Source organism: Rhinolophus sinicus, chromosome 18 (assembly GCF_057876585.1).
Source record: "Rhinolophus sinicus isolate RSI-liver-muscle chromosome 18, RSI-T2T, whole genome shotgun sequence".
In the NCBI taxonomy this organism is placed as follows: Eukaryota; Metazoa; Chordata; class Mammalia; order Chiroptera; family Rhinolophidae; genus Rhinolophus; species Rhinolophus sinicus.
In genome coordinates this window covers 95,447,574-95,465,496 of record NC_142518.1, presented here as the reverse complement: position 1 = coordinate 95,465,496, position 17,923 = coordinate 95,447,574, and the positions used below count along the sequence as shown (strand labels likewise).

At 39.2% G+C, this 17,923-nt stretch overlaps 1 protein-coding gene across 1 annotated transcript in view; it reads left to right on the top strand.

The window, feature by feature from the left end:
* Positions 1 to 17,923, top strand: part of GPC3 (glypican 3) — a 473,825-nt gene that overhangs the window by 313,482 nt on the left and 142,420 nt on the right. Inside the window, exons 4-5 of the mRNA XM_019717458.3 lie at positions 2,021 to 2,154; positions 16,608 to 16,733. Coding sequence (XP_019573017.1) covers positions 2,021 to 2,154; positions 16,608 to 16,733 — 260 coding nt within the window. The remainder of the gene's footprint in view (positions 1 to 2,020; positions 2,155 to 16,607; positions 16,734 to 17,923) is intronic.

The following is a 17,923-nucleotide window of genomic DNA, read 5'->3' as shown; positions in this document are numbered from 1 at the left end:
TCTGACTTGTTTCGCTCAGCATTACTCTCTCAAGATCCATCCATGTTGTCACAAATGTTCCTATATCATCTTTTCTTACCGCCCGAATAGTATTCCACTGTTTTAAAGAGATACATAACTTAGTAAATGTTATCGGGGTCATCTTGAGAAACCCAGAAGCTGGGACTGCCTATCAGTAGAATTGCATCGCTGGACCTGATACTAAGACTTTCCTTCAATTCACTTCAATTAATTCACTTTTATTGAGTGCCTAATGGTATACATAATCCAGTCTGAATTCTAGGGAGGTACAGAAGTAACAAAGATATAACCTCTGTCTTGACAAGGTGTTTCTAATATTTTTCCTGAAGTCTACAATCTATGTATTTACCTGGGCTATGTTGGCTATGTTTTTATTTTTATTTATTTATTTATTTATTTATTTATTTATTTATTTATTTATTTATTTATTTAAAGATTTTATTGGGGAAGGGGAACAGTGTGCACTTCCAGGACTTTTCTCCAACTCAAGTTGTTGTCCTTTCAATCTTAGTTGTGGAGGGTTCTGTTCAGCTTCAAGTTGTTGTTCTTTCAGTCTTAGTTGTGGAGGGCACAGCTCAGCTCCAGGTCCAGTTGCCGTTGCTAGTTGCAGGGGGCACAGCCCACCATCCCTTGCGGGACTCGAGGAATGGAACTGACAACCTTGTGGTTGAGAGCCCACTGGCCCATGTGGGAATCAAACCGGCAGCCTTCGGAGTTAGGAGCACGGAGCTCAAACCGCCTGAGCCACCGGGCTGGCCCCTTGGCTATGTTTTTAAAGACTGGGAATTCTCTTTTATTTTTCCAAAATATAGAATGTATACTACTGGAAATCAAGCATTGTCTTCTAGCGAGGTGATATTGCATAAGCTTTGAAGTCAGACAAATGGGTTCAAATTCGAACAGTGAATGCACTACCCATTTGCTTTAGGCAAAGTCATTTAACCTCCTTGAGCCTCAATTTCCTCACCTGTAAAATTGTGCAGAGAGAGAGAGAGAGAGAGAGAGAGAGAATATATTTAGCATAGATATTTAGCATAGTATCTGGCACAAGTGAGACATATGTTAATATTTATACTTCTTTATATAAAAGTTCATTTAGGCATCTGTCTGAAACTGAAAAATATACAAAATCTACAAATAATTTAACCATATCATTTAGAATTGAGATGAGAAAGCTGATGCCATTTCTTTTTATCATTGCTATATGAGTGTAAAAGAGCTAAGTTTTAGAGGGAGGCATTCAATAAATATTTTTGAATGAATGAATAGATAGAGGAAGGGAGAGAGGGAAAGAGGAAAAGAGCAAGGGAGGAAAGAAGGTAGACTGTCTTGAGTGCCCGTATTCTTTAATACTCTCAGTCCTGGGCTTATTCAATGACATGTAATTCATAGCTGATGGCTATTGATTGATTGATTGGCTTGCCTTCTTCCTTCCCTCGGGTGTTTTTAGGAAAGCCAGATGGGCCACTCCATTGACATTTTTCAGAATGCCCTAGCTTGGATCTTATAACAAAATGCTCATAAGAATCGGGATCACTCTGTGCATGGGAGGCTGCTCTTCTATTAACAGACTACTCTACACATCTCTCATATACCCCCTCATATCTTCTGCACTAGTTCTTCCTAAATTTTGCAGTGCCCATTCTTCTTACCTATAAATACCAAGTGCTATTAAAAGGTATCAGTGGCATAAGTCCTATGTAGAGGGTCCCCTCAAATATGCACTTCACTATAGGAAATAAAAAGCATTTTTCATCTTAGGAAAATCTCTGAATAGGCTGCACTCAGAGTGCCCCCCCCACCCCCCCCGTCTTCAACCTTCTTTTGCACAGATGGCTCTTTCCCTTAAAAGCGTATCACCTTCTTTGACTCCAGTAATAGCTTTGTTCTGCTCTTTAAAAAGAAATTGGGGAAGAAATGGAAGTGTGTTTCATAATTTGTTTCTATCGTATCTGTGAAAGTATCATATAATTATACTGCATTTCTTTTTTTTTTTCAGATTGGCAAGTTATGTGCCCATTCTCAACAACGCCAATATAGATCTGCTTATTATCCTGAAGATCTGTTTATTGACAAGAAGGTATTAAAAGTTGCTCATGTAGAACATGAAGAAACCTTATCCAGCCGAAGAAGGTGAGAGGGTTTTTTTTGTTGTTGTTTGTTTCGTTTTTTTTCTTCTCTCTATTTCAGCATACAATTAGCAATTGTGTTTTAAGGTCAAAAACCATTGGAGTGAAGCTTCTTAAGTACATGTTATTTAGTCCTTCTGAGTAGAGTGTTTGGTTAATTAAATTCTATCATCTGTCAGTGTTAAAGAAAAAAGATATTGTGTTATATCCAAGCCATATTTAAATGCAAATTTACCATATGTAAATATTCAGTACAGCAACACAGGGTGGAATGGACTTCTCTATTCAAGATCTTTATTGATAAAACAAAGCATTTTTTGCTTATGATCTGGTCTCACAATTTCATGGCTTGGTTTGTGACTTTTTCCATTATTAACAGTGAGTCAGGGTTGAGTTTCCCAGAGAGAAACTGGCAAGACACACTCATGTATATACACACACGCACACAAACACACAGACTGCACATTCTACACACACTTTTAAGAATGATAGAATTAAGGATTTCTTAAAGTAGCAGTCAAGGGACTAAATTAAAGTTTGTTTCTTATTCTCTTCATTCATCCTACCCCATCTAGATTCCCACCTTCCCTGTTCTAGTTTCATGGTTACGAATAAGGGGTAGAAATTTGATGGGAAGCCCAACACAAATCTAGAAGAATTGCCTTCCCTAAAAGCACTGCAGATGTAGCAAACCCTGCCTCTGGCTCAAGAATACCTAGGTATGAGTTCTGTGTCCTGATAACTTTGAGGGTATTAGGAGAGATTGGCCTGTAGATGGAAAATTAAGAGATGAAATAAGGAACATCTCTGATTTGGGTTAAATTATTCCATTTACTACAGGAGGTTTTGAAATGGTAATTCCTAGTCATATATGATATAGTTTCGAGTGAGAGAAAGCAGTAAGGCTCCTTCAGAGGTAGTCCAAAGAAGCCTATCAGGAAGGCCCATTTTCTTCTCTTTTGTTGACTTCCAAACTAATGGATTCCTAGTTTCCCTGAAGCAGCAGTTTTTAAAGTGTGATTCAAGAACCCCAGGGTGTCCCAGAGACCCTTTCAGGAGGTCTGTGAGATACTCCTTTTGCTAACTACATACCTATGTGAAACTGGCTTTTGTTTATATACTTCAACCAAAATAACATATTGCAACAGATTAAATGCAGAAGCCATTGGGAGAATTTAGCTGTCTCCTATTAAGCCAGGCAGTAAAGATATTTTGCAAAAATGCAAAAACATATCAGTTTTCTCACTTTTTTCATAAAAACATTATTTATGTTAGTATATGATAGCTCATTATTGTTAGTTTTAAATTAATAATAAATTTTTTTTCCGAGTTTTAATTTCTAAAGCAGTAAATATCAATAGACATATATCACATAAACAGAAGCTTTTTGGGATCCTCAACAATTTTTAAGAGTGTTAAGGGTTGTATTAGTTATCTAGTGCTGTATAACAAATTATCCCAAAACAGTAATTTAAAACAACAAACATTTATTATCTCACAGTTTCTGTCAGGAATTTGGGAGCAGCTTACCTGGGTGGTTCTGTCTCTAAAGAAATTTCAGTCAAGATGTTGCTTGGGGCTGGCAGTCATCTGAGGCTGGAGGGTGCACTTCCAAGATGGCTCACTTACACATTTAGCAAGTTAGTGCTGGTTGCTGGAAAGAGGCCTCGATTCCTCACCACATGGACCTTGTGAATATCCACGTGACATGGCCACTGGATTCCCCAGAACAAGTGATCCATGGAAGAGAGCAAGGAGAAAGCTGTGATGTCTTTTATGACCTAGTCTCAGAAGTGACATACTTTCAATTCTGACATGTTCAATTTGTGAGAAGCGAGTCACAAATTCTAGTCCACATTCTAGGGGGAGGGAAACTAAGTTCCACCTCTTGAAGGAAGGAGTATCAGATAATTTGTGGACATATTTAAAAACCACTACAAGGTCCTGGCACCAAGATATTTGAGAACCATTTCCTTGTGGCATGGGGGTTCTTTGGGAAGTTTTTGTCTTTCTGGGAAAACAAAATTAGGCTATTTCTCTAGGCTCTCTTTAGCCCTTGACTGTCCTTTGTCCATTGTTCACCATTGCTTTCACTCTTTGCCCAAACCACCTGAGGAATTAACCTGTCATTGATCTTTAACTGGTAGAAACTTCTTGCATATTGGACTGAAGTGAATAATATATATATAATATTATACATTAATTATTTATAAATAATATAAAAATAAAATATCAATTATAAGTGTAATATAAATATATTATATATTTATATAATATCTATTGCTTTGTTCAACTCAGCAGAAATTTAGGAAACACCTATCATGTGCCAGAATATATAGTGGGCAATGAAAATCAAGACACAATCTCTGCTCTCCAAATCAGTCTAATGAGGAAATGACTTAAACACAAATAATTCCACAACAGTTTTGTAGGTACAAAAGAATGTCCAGATTTGATAGAAGCAGCCTACTGGGAAAGAGAGAACCTCTGCCCACAGAGCGATGGTGAAGGCTTCATGGAGGAGGTGGTTTCTGAATTTGTAACAGAATCACATGCAGAGCTTTTACAAAGTAAATACCAACCCAGTCCCATTTTGCAATTACCCTGGCAACCTGGCCACATTTGTGAGTAAGTAGGAGGTTCATCACAGCCCTGCTGCCCTGGCTTTTGACTTGGGCTCAATGGAGGAACCAAGGAGGACTCTGTGGGTATTGATACTTCCAGGGAAAGAAGAAATTGATAAATGGGTTCTTGGCTGGGCACCCAGGTTTGGCACTTTGTTTAGATTAATTTTTTTGAACTTGTTGCTAATACCCAAAGAAAAGAAAGGATAGTAAGAAAAATTCCAAAGCCTCTAGACTTGAGTAAGTGGTAATCAGGCAGGGCTCCTTTGGATGTTGGGAACATGAACCTGCCCCATGATGTTTCTCATCTTTTTTTGAGAAATGAAACATTAGTGTCTGAGGTGGAGCCATTCTTTCTGAATTCTCTGGCAGAAAAAGAAAACAAAACAGCAGGAGAGTGTCTGATTTAACTCCCTCAGATAGGCATTGTAAACCCTCTTAGAGAGAGGAGAGAATTGGGGATTAAGATTATCTCTTGTTAAATGCACTGTCCACTGCAGTCTGATGTTATTAGGAGGCTGTGGGGACAGAGCCCCAGAAAGTAGTTTACAGGCTCTCGGCCTCACGTGGAAGGTTGCTGGCTCGGGTGGTGGATGGCCGTCGGCTGTGGCTGATTGGCCGTCGGCTGTGGCTGGTTAGCCGATTGGCCGCTGGTATAACTGCTGCGGCTACGGAGGAGAGCCGAGGACTGCCAAGGACTGCCGAGGATTACCGAGGAGCTGAGCAGAGCCGAGGAGAGTGGAAGAGGAGAGCCGAGGAGAGTGGAAGAGAGGAGAGGAACAGAGTGGAGGAGAGTGGAGGAGAGTCATCGGTCGGTTGGCGGAAAGGTGGATGGCAGGTCACGCGTCCGGTGGGCCCAGCCTCCAGTGAGACCATAGTGGTATGACTCCCCTACCTATGGCTCCGTGGGTGTTCCTTTTTGGCCTCACCATATCCTGCGATCTTATGTGGGGAGCGGGACCACAGACCCCGCAGGCCGCCCCGCCTGAAAAATGGCACGGCGAGCAGGCTTCCGCATACGACAAATGGCGCAGCGAGCAGGGTCCCCCGCACGACAGAGGCCTTGTTTTGGCAGAGTGTTAGTACTTCTGTAAATTTCTCAATATGTTCTGCACAGCATTTCACACTGTCTAGAAAAATGTATATGTTTCCAGCAACCCCTCACATCCATGCCCAAGCTCCATCCTCTGTGGTTACAAATATGATAATTGGAAAGGAACTTTATTGTAGCATTCAGTCTTTGGAGGTTGTGAGCAAGCTGTCTGAATCTGATTGAGTTGAAAACCCCGTTGCCTTATTAAAATAACACACACAAAGAAATGCAGGACTCCTTTGGTAGCATTCAGAAGTCAATCTGTTTGTTTTGTCTGCCCCCAACTGGGTAGTTTGCAACACACAACTAATCTTAGAAATAGCTTAGTTCAATTTAAAGGTGATCTGATACTCACCTAGTGGCCTATGTATGGGACTCAGTGTCCCATAAATATTGAAAACATCTGTCATCAGATTTAAAACAGTGAGGGTAGGACAAGATGCACAAGTAGTACAATCAGAATAGAAGAAATGAGATTTTCATAGTCCTTTTCAGCACATCTCAGATGTCAGCCTTTCCCCTCCCTTGCGCTCTTAAACATACCTTTCACCACTTATGATACTGTTTACCATGTCATTTGCGTATCCCCCATAAAGTTTGGTAGAATATATAAATAGCTTTCCCTTTTCCATACCTAAAATCTATAGTTGAATAGTCCATCCTGCATCTATATACCAAGCTTCTGGCTCAACTGCTAACCTGTGAGAAAGTCAGAGTCCCTCCATCCTTGTGAAATTACACCTATGTATTCCATCTTTCCCCTTCCCCTCTGACTTGGTCTATAGGGACAATGGATTAGGTGACACTAGTAAATGACCTAGAAAGAAAAGAACAAAAGCTGGTCTCAGCTCCCTGGTCCAAAATCAATGCTGACTCCCACTCCCTCTCAGACTGCAGCTCTGATTTGACTAGGCAGCTTGTAAGTTCATTGGTGCCTTCCACCCTCTGAACAAAACAAAGTGTGTCCTGAGTGAATCGGTGAGTTTCAGGTCTGGTAAAAGTCATTCTACCCTAAATTGGACTCCGCTGCTTTCAACATTTGTCAACACCATCTATATGTGAAGCATTGTGTAAGGATTAGGCTCTGATGAATAGGAGGAGCTCCTAGCCTAATTAGGCAGACAGACACACAAATAAATCCTTTTCATACTTTGGGAGTGAGTGCCAAAACAGAGCTATGTACAAAGAGGTGGCAGCATCATAGATGGGGAAGTTAGCAGCTCTCCTGTGAGAGTCAAGAAAGGCCTTTTGGAAAAGGTAATTCTTGAGCTGGGCTTTGAAGAAATAGTAGAAATTTAACAGATGGGGGAGAGAAAAGAAGGTGTTCTCAGCAAAGAAATCAGTGTAAGAAAAAGTATGGGCTAGTTTCTGGAATGGTAGAAAATTATACTTTGGGGTCAGACTGTGAAAGGTTTTCTGTAGTAGAATTTAGCATGATCCTGCATCATTCCAATTATAATTATTTTAATTTATGTGCTTTTCTGTGTTTTCAATTTTTTTTAGAAAAAGAATAAAGAGCTCATATCACTTTATATTAAGAAGAAGAGAATATTGGGGTGGCTGGTTAGCTCAGATGGTTAGAGCATGGTGCTAATAACACCCAAGGTTTCTGGTTCGATCCCCGCATGGGCCACTGTGAGCTGCGCCCTCCTTAAAACATAAACAAATAAATAATAAAAATAAAGGCAATACTTATGTTTACCACCTAAAAAAAAAAAGAAGAAAAGAACCTTAATGACAAAGGAGAAAAGTTAAGGATCTGCAGTAGGGGATGAAAGGCTGTTTTTACTTTCAGTAGTTTCCAATTAGTGCTGCTTTGATGCCTGCCCAAGCAAATCATTGCAGGAAAGCAAAGGGAATCCACTCCCCCATAATCCAAGAAAGGGACTCTCCTCTTAGCCCTCTAGGGAACATCATGCATACCCAGCTGCAATATTTCAAAATGGCTCATGTATGCAAAGGGGCCCCGTCCTTTAGTTCCACATTTAACACATTGAATGGAAACCTCTATGAAGAGATTCTTTTCCTGAACAGACTGCTGTAGGCAAGTGTTTGGTTTGTCCTAAGTGAAAGCCATAGGCTCTACTATTTATATGTCAAATGGTATGTTTGGCATGTATTAGAATAAAGTGGAATTGGAATCAAAGAACATTCCCTTCAATTAAATTGTTTTTCCCATCCCAGGCAACTAATTGTCCAAACTTTCTATCCCTTTTTCTCGAGACAATTCAGTTGAACAGACTGCTTTAGTTCATAGGTGGAGATTCTTTTATGGTCTGTCATGGGCTACTAGCACAAAGAAAAGAAATCTGGACTCAGTCATATATGGATAATTAATATGTCACTTAATTTAGTTTCAGCTATCTTTCTTTAAAGCGAGAAATAGAAATATTCAACTCACCCCCTTTGAAAATTGTAATCACGGGAACAGAAAGCTTTACTTAAAACAAGATAAAAACGAAATATACTTAATTCCCATGCCAGAACAAATTTAGGAAGGAGTGACAAAGAAGAGGAGAAATGAGAGGCCCAGAAAACTCGGTAGAAGGTAAACTACTCCTGTCACACTCTACTGCTTTCAGGCTGTGGTGTCAGAACACATTATCACCTGTTGTCACTCTCTTTTTTTTTTTAATTAAATTTATTGGGGTGACAATTGTTAGTAAAATTACATAGATTTCAGGTGTACAATTCTGTATTACATCATCTATAAATCCCATTGTGTGTTCACCACCCAGAGTCAGTTCTCCTTCCATCACCATATATTTGATCCCCCTTACCCTCTTCTCCCTCCCCCCACGCCCCTTACCCTCTGGTAACCACTAAACTATTGTCTGTGTCTATGAGTTTCTGTTTCTCATTTGTTTGTCTTGTTCTTTTGTTGTTTTTGGTTTATATACCACATATCAGTAAAATCACATGGTTCTCTGCTTTTTCTGACTGACTTATTTCGCTCAGCATTACACTCTCAAGATCCATCCATGTTGTCACAAATGTTCCTATATCATCTTTTCTTACCGCCGAATAGTATTCCATTGTGTATATATACCACAACTTCTTTGTCCATTCATCTATCGAAGGACATTTTGGTTGTTTCCATGTCTTGGCCACCGTAAACAAAGCTGCAATGAACATTGGAGCACACGTGTCTTTAAGGATAAATGTTTTCAGATTTTTTTGGGTAGATACCCAGGAGAGGGATTGCTGGGTCATATGGCAATTCTATTCGTAATTTTTTGAGGAACCTCCACACTGCCTTCCATAACGGCTGCACCAGTCTGCATTCCCACCAACAGTGTATGAGGGTTCCTTTTTCTCCACAGCCTCTCCAACACTTGTTACTATTTGTCTTGTTGATGATAGCCATTCTGACTGGGGTGAGGTGATATCTCATTGTGGTTTTGATTTGCATTTCTCTGATGATTAGTGATGTTGAGCATTTTTTCATATGTCTATTTGCCATTTGTATGTCCTCTTTGGAGAAATGTCTCTTCAAGTCCTCTGCCCGTTTTTCAATTGGGTTGTTTGTTTTTTTTGTTGTTGAGTTGCATGAGTTCCTTGTATAGTCTAGATATTAGCCCCTTATCGGAGGCACTGTTTGCAAAAATCTTCTCCCATTCAGTTGGTGGCCTCTTTATTTTGTCGATGGTTTCTTTTGCTGTGCAGAAGCTTTTAAGTTTCATATAGTGCCATTTGTTTATTTTAGCTTTTACTTCCATTGCCTTTGGAGTCAAATTCATAAAATGCTCTTTGAACCCAAGGTCCATAAGTTTAGTACCTATGTTTTCTTCTATGCAGTTTATTGTGTCAGGTCTTATGCTTAAGTCTTTGATCCACTTTGAATTAACTTTGGTACATGGTGTCACTCTCTTTTGAAAAGCTCATTTTAGAAAGTCTGTCTTCTACCCTGTAAAATAGTATTCTGAATTTGTTTTCAAAAATCAAATTTTGTTTTGGAAACCAAGGTTTATTTTCTCACAATATTTAGAAGATTTTGCATGAAGGAATGGCCTGCACTGTAACGTTGCTCTTGGGAACTCAAAAGCATTGGCCAGTGTGCTACATGTACTAGAGCCCTGCTCTTTGTTCTCCCAAAGGTGGGCTCTGGGAATTACTTGAGAGCTGGCTGCAATGCAGGATCTCAGCTCCCACTCCCTGCACAAGAACGCAGGGCATGGTGAGGCCAAAAAGGAACATGCACGGAGCCACAGACAGGGGAGTCATACCACTATATTCTCAATGGCGGCTGGCCGAGACACAAAAGCAAACATCCGCCAGTACCCCAACGAGGGGTCTTCCTGCACCCCAGTCTCGCTGGCAGCCAGACAAGACACAGGAAGTAGGATCCACACGATCCGCAATCTGCCACCTGCACTTGCTAACCGCACTTGTTAGCCGCAATCCGCCATCTGTTTCTCTGCGAACCGACCAACCCCCTATTGTAGCTACGGCAGTTATATTAGTGGCTAATGGCTAACCGGTAACAGCTGATGGCCACCCAGCCACAGCAGATGGCCATCTTTTTACAGCTGATGGCCCTCTAACAACCAAGCCAGCACCTTTCCACGTGAGGCCGAGAGCCTGGAAACTGCTCTCTGGAGCTCTGTCCCCACACTGGCATTTATTCCATTTTTCTGAGGTTCTTTTCTTATCAAATCAACCTTGGATTATAAGTGAGTTCTAATGGGAATAATATACACCAAGAACCAAAAAGGACTCTGTCGTGCGGGGAGGCCTGCAGGGTCTCTGGTCCCGCTCCCCACATAACGCAGGATATGGTGAGGCCAAAAAGGAACACCCACGGAGCCATAGGTAGGGGAGTCATACCACTACGGTCTCACTGGAGGCTGGGTTCACTGGACATGCGACCTGCTGTCCGTTTTGTCTGCAACCCACCGACGACTCTCTTTCACTCTCCTCCACTCTCCTCCGTAGCCGCAGCAGTTATATCGGCGGCTAATTGGCTAACTGGCTACAGCTGACGGCCAATCAGCCACAGCTGATGGCCATCTACTACCCGAGCCAGCACTTGTCTATGTGAGGCCGAGAGCCTGGAAACTACTTTCTGGGGCTCTGCCCCCACAGACTCAGTGTACAAACCTATCAAGAAGAAAAGGTTTTAGATAAATAAACATAAAACTTTACTGGAGAGAAAAGTCTAGAAGGAAATCTATCTAAATATTAACAGTGATTGTCTCTGGCTGGTAGGACTATGAATAAGGTTTTTTCCTTTCTATGTTTTCTAAATATAGAAAATATTTAAGGAGCATATATTTCTTTTATAGTGAGAAAGAAAACCAACACACTTCATTTTTAAAAATGAAGGGAAAAGTAGATTTTAACCACTGTTGAATAGCTCTTGCAGTGCTGAAGTTGCAGCTCATACAAATTTCTCTTCTCACCCTTTACTCATGCCTTTATTTCATGCCCATCCAAACCTGGCTCTTTCCCAGCTCTTCTGACTGTTTCCTTCCATTGTTCAAGGGACATCCCTCCCCTAGTAGACAACCTCTCTTTCTCTGAGACGTGTCAGCTCTTCTCTACCCTTTTTGGTGGGTTTTATCTCACTAACAGCTTTACTGAAATATAATCCACATACCATACAATTCACCCATTTTAAGTATACAATTCAACTGTTTTTAGTATATTCACAGAGTCGTGTAAGCATCACCACAATAAATTTTAGAACATTTTCATCACCTCAAAAGGAAATCCTATAACCTTTAGCTATCATTCCCCAACCTTCATCCCCCCAGCCCTAAGCAACCACTAATCTACTTTTTGTCTCTCTAGAATTGCCTATTCTGGACATTTCACATGAATGGAATCATGTAATATGTGGTCATTCATGACTGGCTTCTTTTACTTAGCATAATGTTTTCAAGGTTCACCCATGTTGTAGTGTGTATCAATACTTTTTTTCTTTTTAAGGCTGAATCATATTTCATTACATAGCATATGTATTTGTTTATCCATTTATCATGTAATGAACATCTCTCTTGTTCCAGTTTTTGGCTGTAGTAAATAGTACTGCTGTGAGCATACATGTACATTTATTTATTTTAGTTCTTATTTTTAATTATTTGGGATATATATACCTAATGGAATTGCTGGGTCATAGGGTAACTCTATTCTTACCTTTAACCATCGAACTGTTTTCCACAGTAGCTGTACCATTTTGCAGTCCCACCAGCAATGTATGAGGGTTCCAGTTTCTTCACATAATCTCCACACTTGTTGTCTATCTTTTTTATTATGGTCATCCTGGTGAAGTGGTATCTCATTGTGGTTTTGACTTGTGTTTCCCTGATGACTAATCTACCTTTTTAAACTTGACTTCATCTTGGCCTTCAACATCTGATGCTCCTTCCAATTCTTAGACATAATTTCCTGTGAAGGCCACTACCACCTTCCTACCAGGCAAAGACCATTTTAACTGCTGTGCCAGATTAGTTCAGTGGTTTACACAGTCCAATAGCTAGCTACTCTTTGAGAAAGAATATCAGGAAAAATATTTTGGAAGAGAACATGGTTGTACTTTTTAATACCCATCTCAAAAGATGAAGGATCTATTTATCTTGTACACATAAAGTTATCTGGAACTTGAAAAAAATCTTAATTATTTTTCATGCGTAAATTCATCTGAAATATATATACACAGGGTGCAAAAAATGTAAGCACATTTAAAGACAGGAAAACTATATTAAAATTGTAATGCTCAATAAATACTGATAACAAAAGATGAATACAAGTCACGTTTGACTTCTGCAATTACAAGAGGTGCTCACAGTGGTTACCATCAGAGTCCAGACACTTCTGACTACGGTGAACTACTGCTTGAACATAGGTAACAGCTCTTAAAATGTGTATACATTTTTTGGCACCCCCAGTATAGTATATTTCTATGATACAGGCTCATAATAATGGTAAGCCAAATGGCTAACATTGTGGGAGGATTACTCTGTGCCAGGTACTATGCTAAACACTTTACATGCATTTGTCTCATTTAATCTTCACAGCGACTGATCATTAGCTTCATTTTACAGGTAAGGAAACCAAGGCTCAGAGAAGTTTAGAATTTGCCTAAGGTTTTACTGCCAAGTGAGGAAGTAGTTGGCATTTGAAACTCATGTGGGTCTGACTCCAAAATCAGTGCTCTTAGCTGCTACTCCAAACAGGTTTTAAGGGGCTGTTCTGAGAATCCAACCACCATCTAGCATGGTTGCTAAATGAACTGTGTTCTAAATTCAAAATAATGAATTCAGAAAAAGTCTTCAAAATACAGCCTCTTCCTAGGTACATTTTGTATGTCCTGTGACAGTAATGTAAAGTAGGATGGCCTTTTATTTCCTGTAAAGTAGGATGGCCTTTTATTTCCCCAGGTAACCTTGTTTAAGTTTCAAAGAGATTCCCAAGTTCTAGAACATGATGACCCAGACTGTGTTCACATTATTCACATTCTTTGTGGTTTTTGACTTTTATCTTGACCTCACCAAGTAATATCCTTTCAGGTCTTATGTTTATTGCAGCCCCTCACCCCCTTGACATTTAGATAGACTCTCTGAATCCTCTCCAATTTTTTGATGATCTTTATGACCAGGTAAGAAAACATCAAGAGTTGGGAGGCTGGGAGAAGTTCAGAGTGTTTTGGGTTGTTGTTTTTTTTTAACTTCTAGGGAAGTCAAATTGGCTTTGCTATGAGTTCAATTTTTCTTGCTATGTAGTATGTTGGTGAGAGAGAGTTTGGAAGTAGGAAGAGGCTTAAGGGAAACACATTCATTAAAGAGAGGGGCTATCGTTTCTTATAGACTAATGTCCATATTCCATTTCCTCATGGAGTAGGGAATTACTCAGCCTTAGCCTTCAGTGTTTCAGTTTCCGCTCTTGGGAACTGTATTATTACCTTGTAAAACAGAGTCTCTCTCCTATTAGCGTTAATTGAACCCATCTTTTTCTTCTGTGAGAAACCATAACATTGACTTTTATTTTCTGAGCCCTGTATTAAGCCTCTTCACTTTGGAGATTGATGGAACTCAGCCACTAGGAATAGGCTATGAGAGGGTTTGAGCATAGCAGGAAGCAACAGTTGGGGTATCAGGAGTTATATGTATCTCAGTAACCTCTCTTGAGTTGTTCTATCCCCCTGGCTTTACTGTGACCCAAGCCGTTGTGAAGATGTGCTGAGTATTGTAAGCTCTCTCTTTCTCTTTTAAATCATTAGTTGAAATGAATTGTTTTATGGTAATCAAATGGAAAATGACATTAAATGCAAGAAAATAATTTCCATCAGAATTCCTCTTTGGGCTAGATCTAAGAACAATCCCCAGAAGGCATTTCTGGGCTCAGGACTCCCACCAGTGTCCAAATGAGATTCAGATCTCTGGCCCCTCCAGAGGCCTATGCATCAGGCCAATCCATTCTAAGCCTGGAGACCGTATTGAGTAATTACTCCACTGCCAGCAAATTCCGCGAGCAGAGTCTCCAAAAACCTAGTAGAAACTTAAGATAGTCATGGATATGAACAACTCTTTAACTTCCTTTCTATCAGGAACATTGCTTTAGAAAACAAAGAGTATTTTATTTTTGTTTACCACTGGACACCTATTACATAGATGTTTTAGTATTTCTGTATAAGCATATTCACTTCTCTCCAGTCTTTAGCGTTTTATTTTGTGTGTCCATGTACAGCTAGAACAAGATAATAGGCAGGAAGTTTGGATGGGTACTTAATGTGTGTGTGTGTGTGTGTGTGTGTGTGTGTGTGTGTGTGTGTGTGTTTGCATATATAATACGATAGAGTGCTCTCTCTGTCTCTGTGTGCGTGTGTGGCTAACACACACACACACACACACACACACACACACACATTATATATAGCAGAAAAGCCAAAGCAAATAAAATATACTAGGATCTACTCCCTCCCATAGGAACCACAATATGCAAAGAAACCTTCCTCCTCTAGCAGTTTCTCTGACTATATTGTCAGGAGAATTTCATAGAGATTATACTGCTCTGAGTGTCCTGCAATTCTGATCTGCAACTATTAGCCAGAGCCTACATGGAAAGGGGCCATCTCTAGGGTAATAGCATTGTAAATTACAATGAATGCACTCAATTACACTCAGAAACCAAAAGATATATAGCGCTCCAGTGTGCCTTGTAATCAGCACCTTTGAGAATGTAGGTAACAGCATTCTGAACAAAAAATGGAAACTGAACGTGTTAGAAAATGAACGTTGGAATTAAATCTTCCTTCTGATAGGAACAATACCTTCTATGGCAGGCAACTTTTTTCTTTCTTTTTTTTTTTTTTATTAGGGACATGATGTTCATTCTTTATTCATTTTTTTTCTCAAATTTAATTTTATATGCTTGGAATCACATAGTATTTAGTCTTTTCTGCCTGACTTCTTTTACTTGTGATGATGCCTATGAAATTAATCTATGCTGTTGCATGTGTCATTAGTTAATTCTTTTTCATTACTTTCCTTTTTTTTTCAATTAAAGTTTATTGGGGTGACAATTGTTAGTAAAGTTACATAGGTTTCAGGTGTACAAGTCTGTATTACATCATCTATACATCATATTGTGTGTTCACCACCCAGTGTCAGTTCTCCTTCCATCACCATATATTTGATCCCCTTTACCCTCATCTCCCACCCCCCACCCCCTTACCCTCTGGTAACCACTAAACTATTGTCTGTGTCTATGAGTTTTTGTTTCTCATTTGTTTGTCTTGTTCCTTTGTTGTTTTTGGTTTGTATACCACATATCAGTGAAATCACATGATTCTCTGCTTTTTCTGTCTGACTTATTTCGCTTAGCATTATATTCTCAAGATTCATCCAAGTTGTCACAAATGTTCCTATATCATCTTTTCTTACCGCCGAATAGTATTCCATTGTGTATATATACCACAACTTCTTTGTCCATTCATCTATCGAAGGACATTTTGGTTGTTTCCATGTCTTGGCCACCGTAAATAAAGCTGCAATGAACATTGGAGCACATGTGTCTTTATGGATAAATGTTTTCAGATTTTTTTGGTAGATACCTAGGAGTGAGATTGCTGGGTCATACGGTAATTCTATTTTTAATTTTTTGAGGAACCTCCACACTGCCTTCCATAGCAGCTGCACCAGTCTGCACTCCCACCAACAGTGTATGAGGGGTCCTTTTTCTCCAGTCGCTCCAACACTTGTTACTGTTTGTCTTGTTGATGCTAGCCATTCTAACTGGGGTGAGGTGATATGTCATTGTGGTTTTTATTTGCATTTCTCTGATGATTAGTGATGTTGAGCATTTTTTCATGTGTCTATTTGCCATTTGCATGTCCTCTTTGGAGAAATGTCTCTTCAAGTCCTCTGCCCATTTTTCAATTGGGTTGTTTGTTTTTTTGTTGTTGAGTTTCATGAGTTCCTTGTGTATTTTGGATATTAGCCTCTTATCGGAGGCACTGTTTGCATAAATCTTCTCCCATTCAGTTGGTGGCCTCTTTATTTTATTGATGGTTTCTTTTGCTGTGCAGAAGCTTTTAAGGGAAGGCAACTGTTTTCTAATATCATTTTATTGATTTAAAAAAAACTAAATTCTGGCATGGTAGTGAAGAATGTCTTTAAAAATCATTTATTGTTCTAATCAGCCTGCTAGAGCCTTTCTGTTATGCTGATAAGGAAATTAAATTTTTCTCATACTGGGTTTACTTGCCTCTTATGCACAGATGTTTTCTTTTTCTTTCAGGGAACTAATTCAGAAGTTGAAATCTTTCATCAGCTTCTATAGTGCTTTGCCTGGCTACATCTGCAGCCATAGCCCTGTGGCTGAAAACGACACTCTTTGCTGGAATGGACAAGAACTCGTGGAAAGGTAATCTCCTTTGAATGATAAATATAGCAATATTTGAGGAATAATCATCATATATTCATTTCAAGGTTACTTATGTCATCTTTCTGCCTTTGTTAATTTCACAAGAAAAATTCTAGGAGAAACATACACATGAGCATCTGTGACATGCCAGATGCTGTCTATAACTCATAGCCCTCAGAATTTACAAACTTTGAAGCACGTAGAGAACGGTGTATTCAGGAGCATTCTACAAAATATGCAGCAACTCTTTTTTGTCTTTGGCTTCTTCAATCTCCTCATTATGTGAGTCCTTATTTATTGATTTATTTGAAGAAATCATATTCATACTAATAGTTATCATTTATTGAGTTAACTCCATATTAAGCACCATACTAATACTTGTCTGTATTAACTCTCTTTATCCTTACATCAATCCTATGAAATAGATACTGTCATTTTTTTCCCCATTTTTAGAGATAAAGGTAGAAGAAAGAAGAAGGGGGAAGGAAAGAGGAGAACTGTTTCACTGAGCAATTTTACTGAAATATTTGATCATTTAAGTGTTTGTTGGTATAATCTGTGTTAACATTCATCATGTATGAAGAATTTGCTCATTACTAGAAAGGAAATATATATATATATATATATATATATATATATATATATTCATTTATTCAGCAAATGTTTACTGAGCACCTTCTAAGTGCCAGTCATCTTGAAGTAAACAGGCAAAATTTCCTGTCCTCCCAGAAATTTCATTCTAGTGGGTTAATGATATTCTTAACTGTTGCTTTGCATGTGTAAGGAGTAGCTTGCAATTAAGGAATTAAAGCAGGAAGGTAGAATGCTTAGGAAACCACATGGAGTTGATGAACATGCTTTCAAAAATGTTTGTACAAGTGGTAGCATGTTTTAGAGGAAAATACAGAAGAGACCTAAACTTGAGTGCTGAATCTTTTTATTTTTTTAATTAAAATGTATTGGGGTGACAATGGTTAGTAAAGTTACATACGTTTCAAGTGTACATTTCTATAATACATCATCTATATATCACATTGTGTGTTCACCACCCAGAGTCAGTTCTCCTTCCATCACCATATATTTGACCCTCTTTACCCTCTTCAACTATTCTTCCTCCCCCCTTACCCTGTGGTACCCATGTACCATTGTCTGTGTCTATAAATTTTTGTTTCTTTATTTGTGACTGCTGA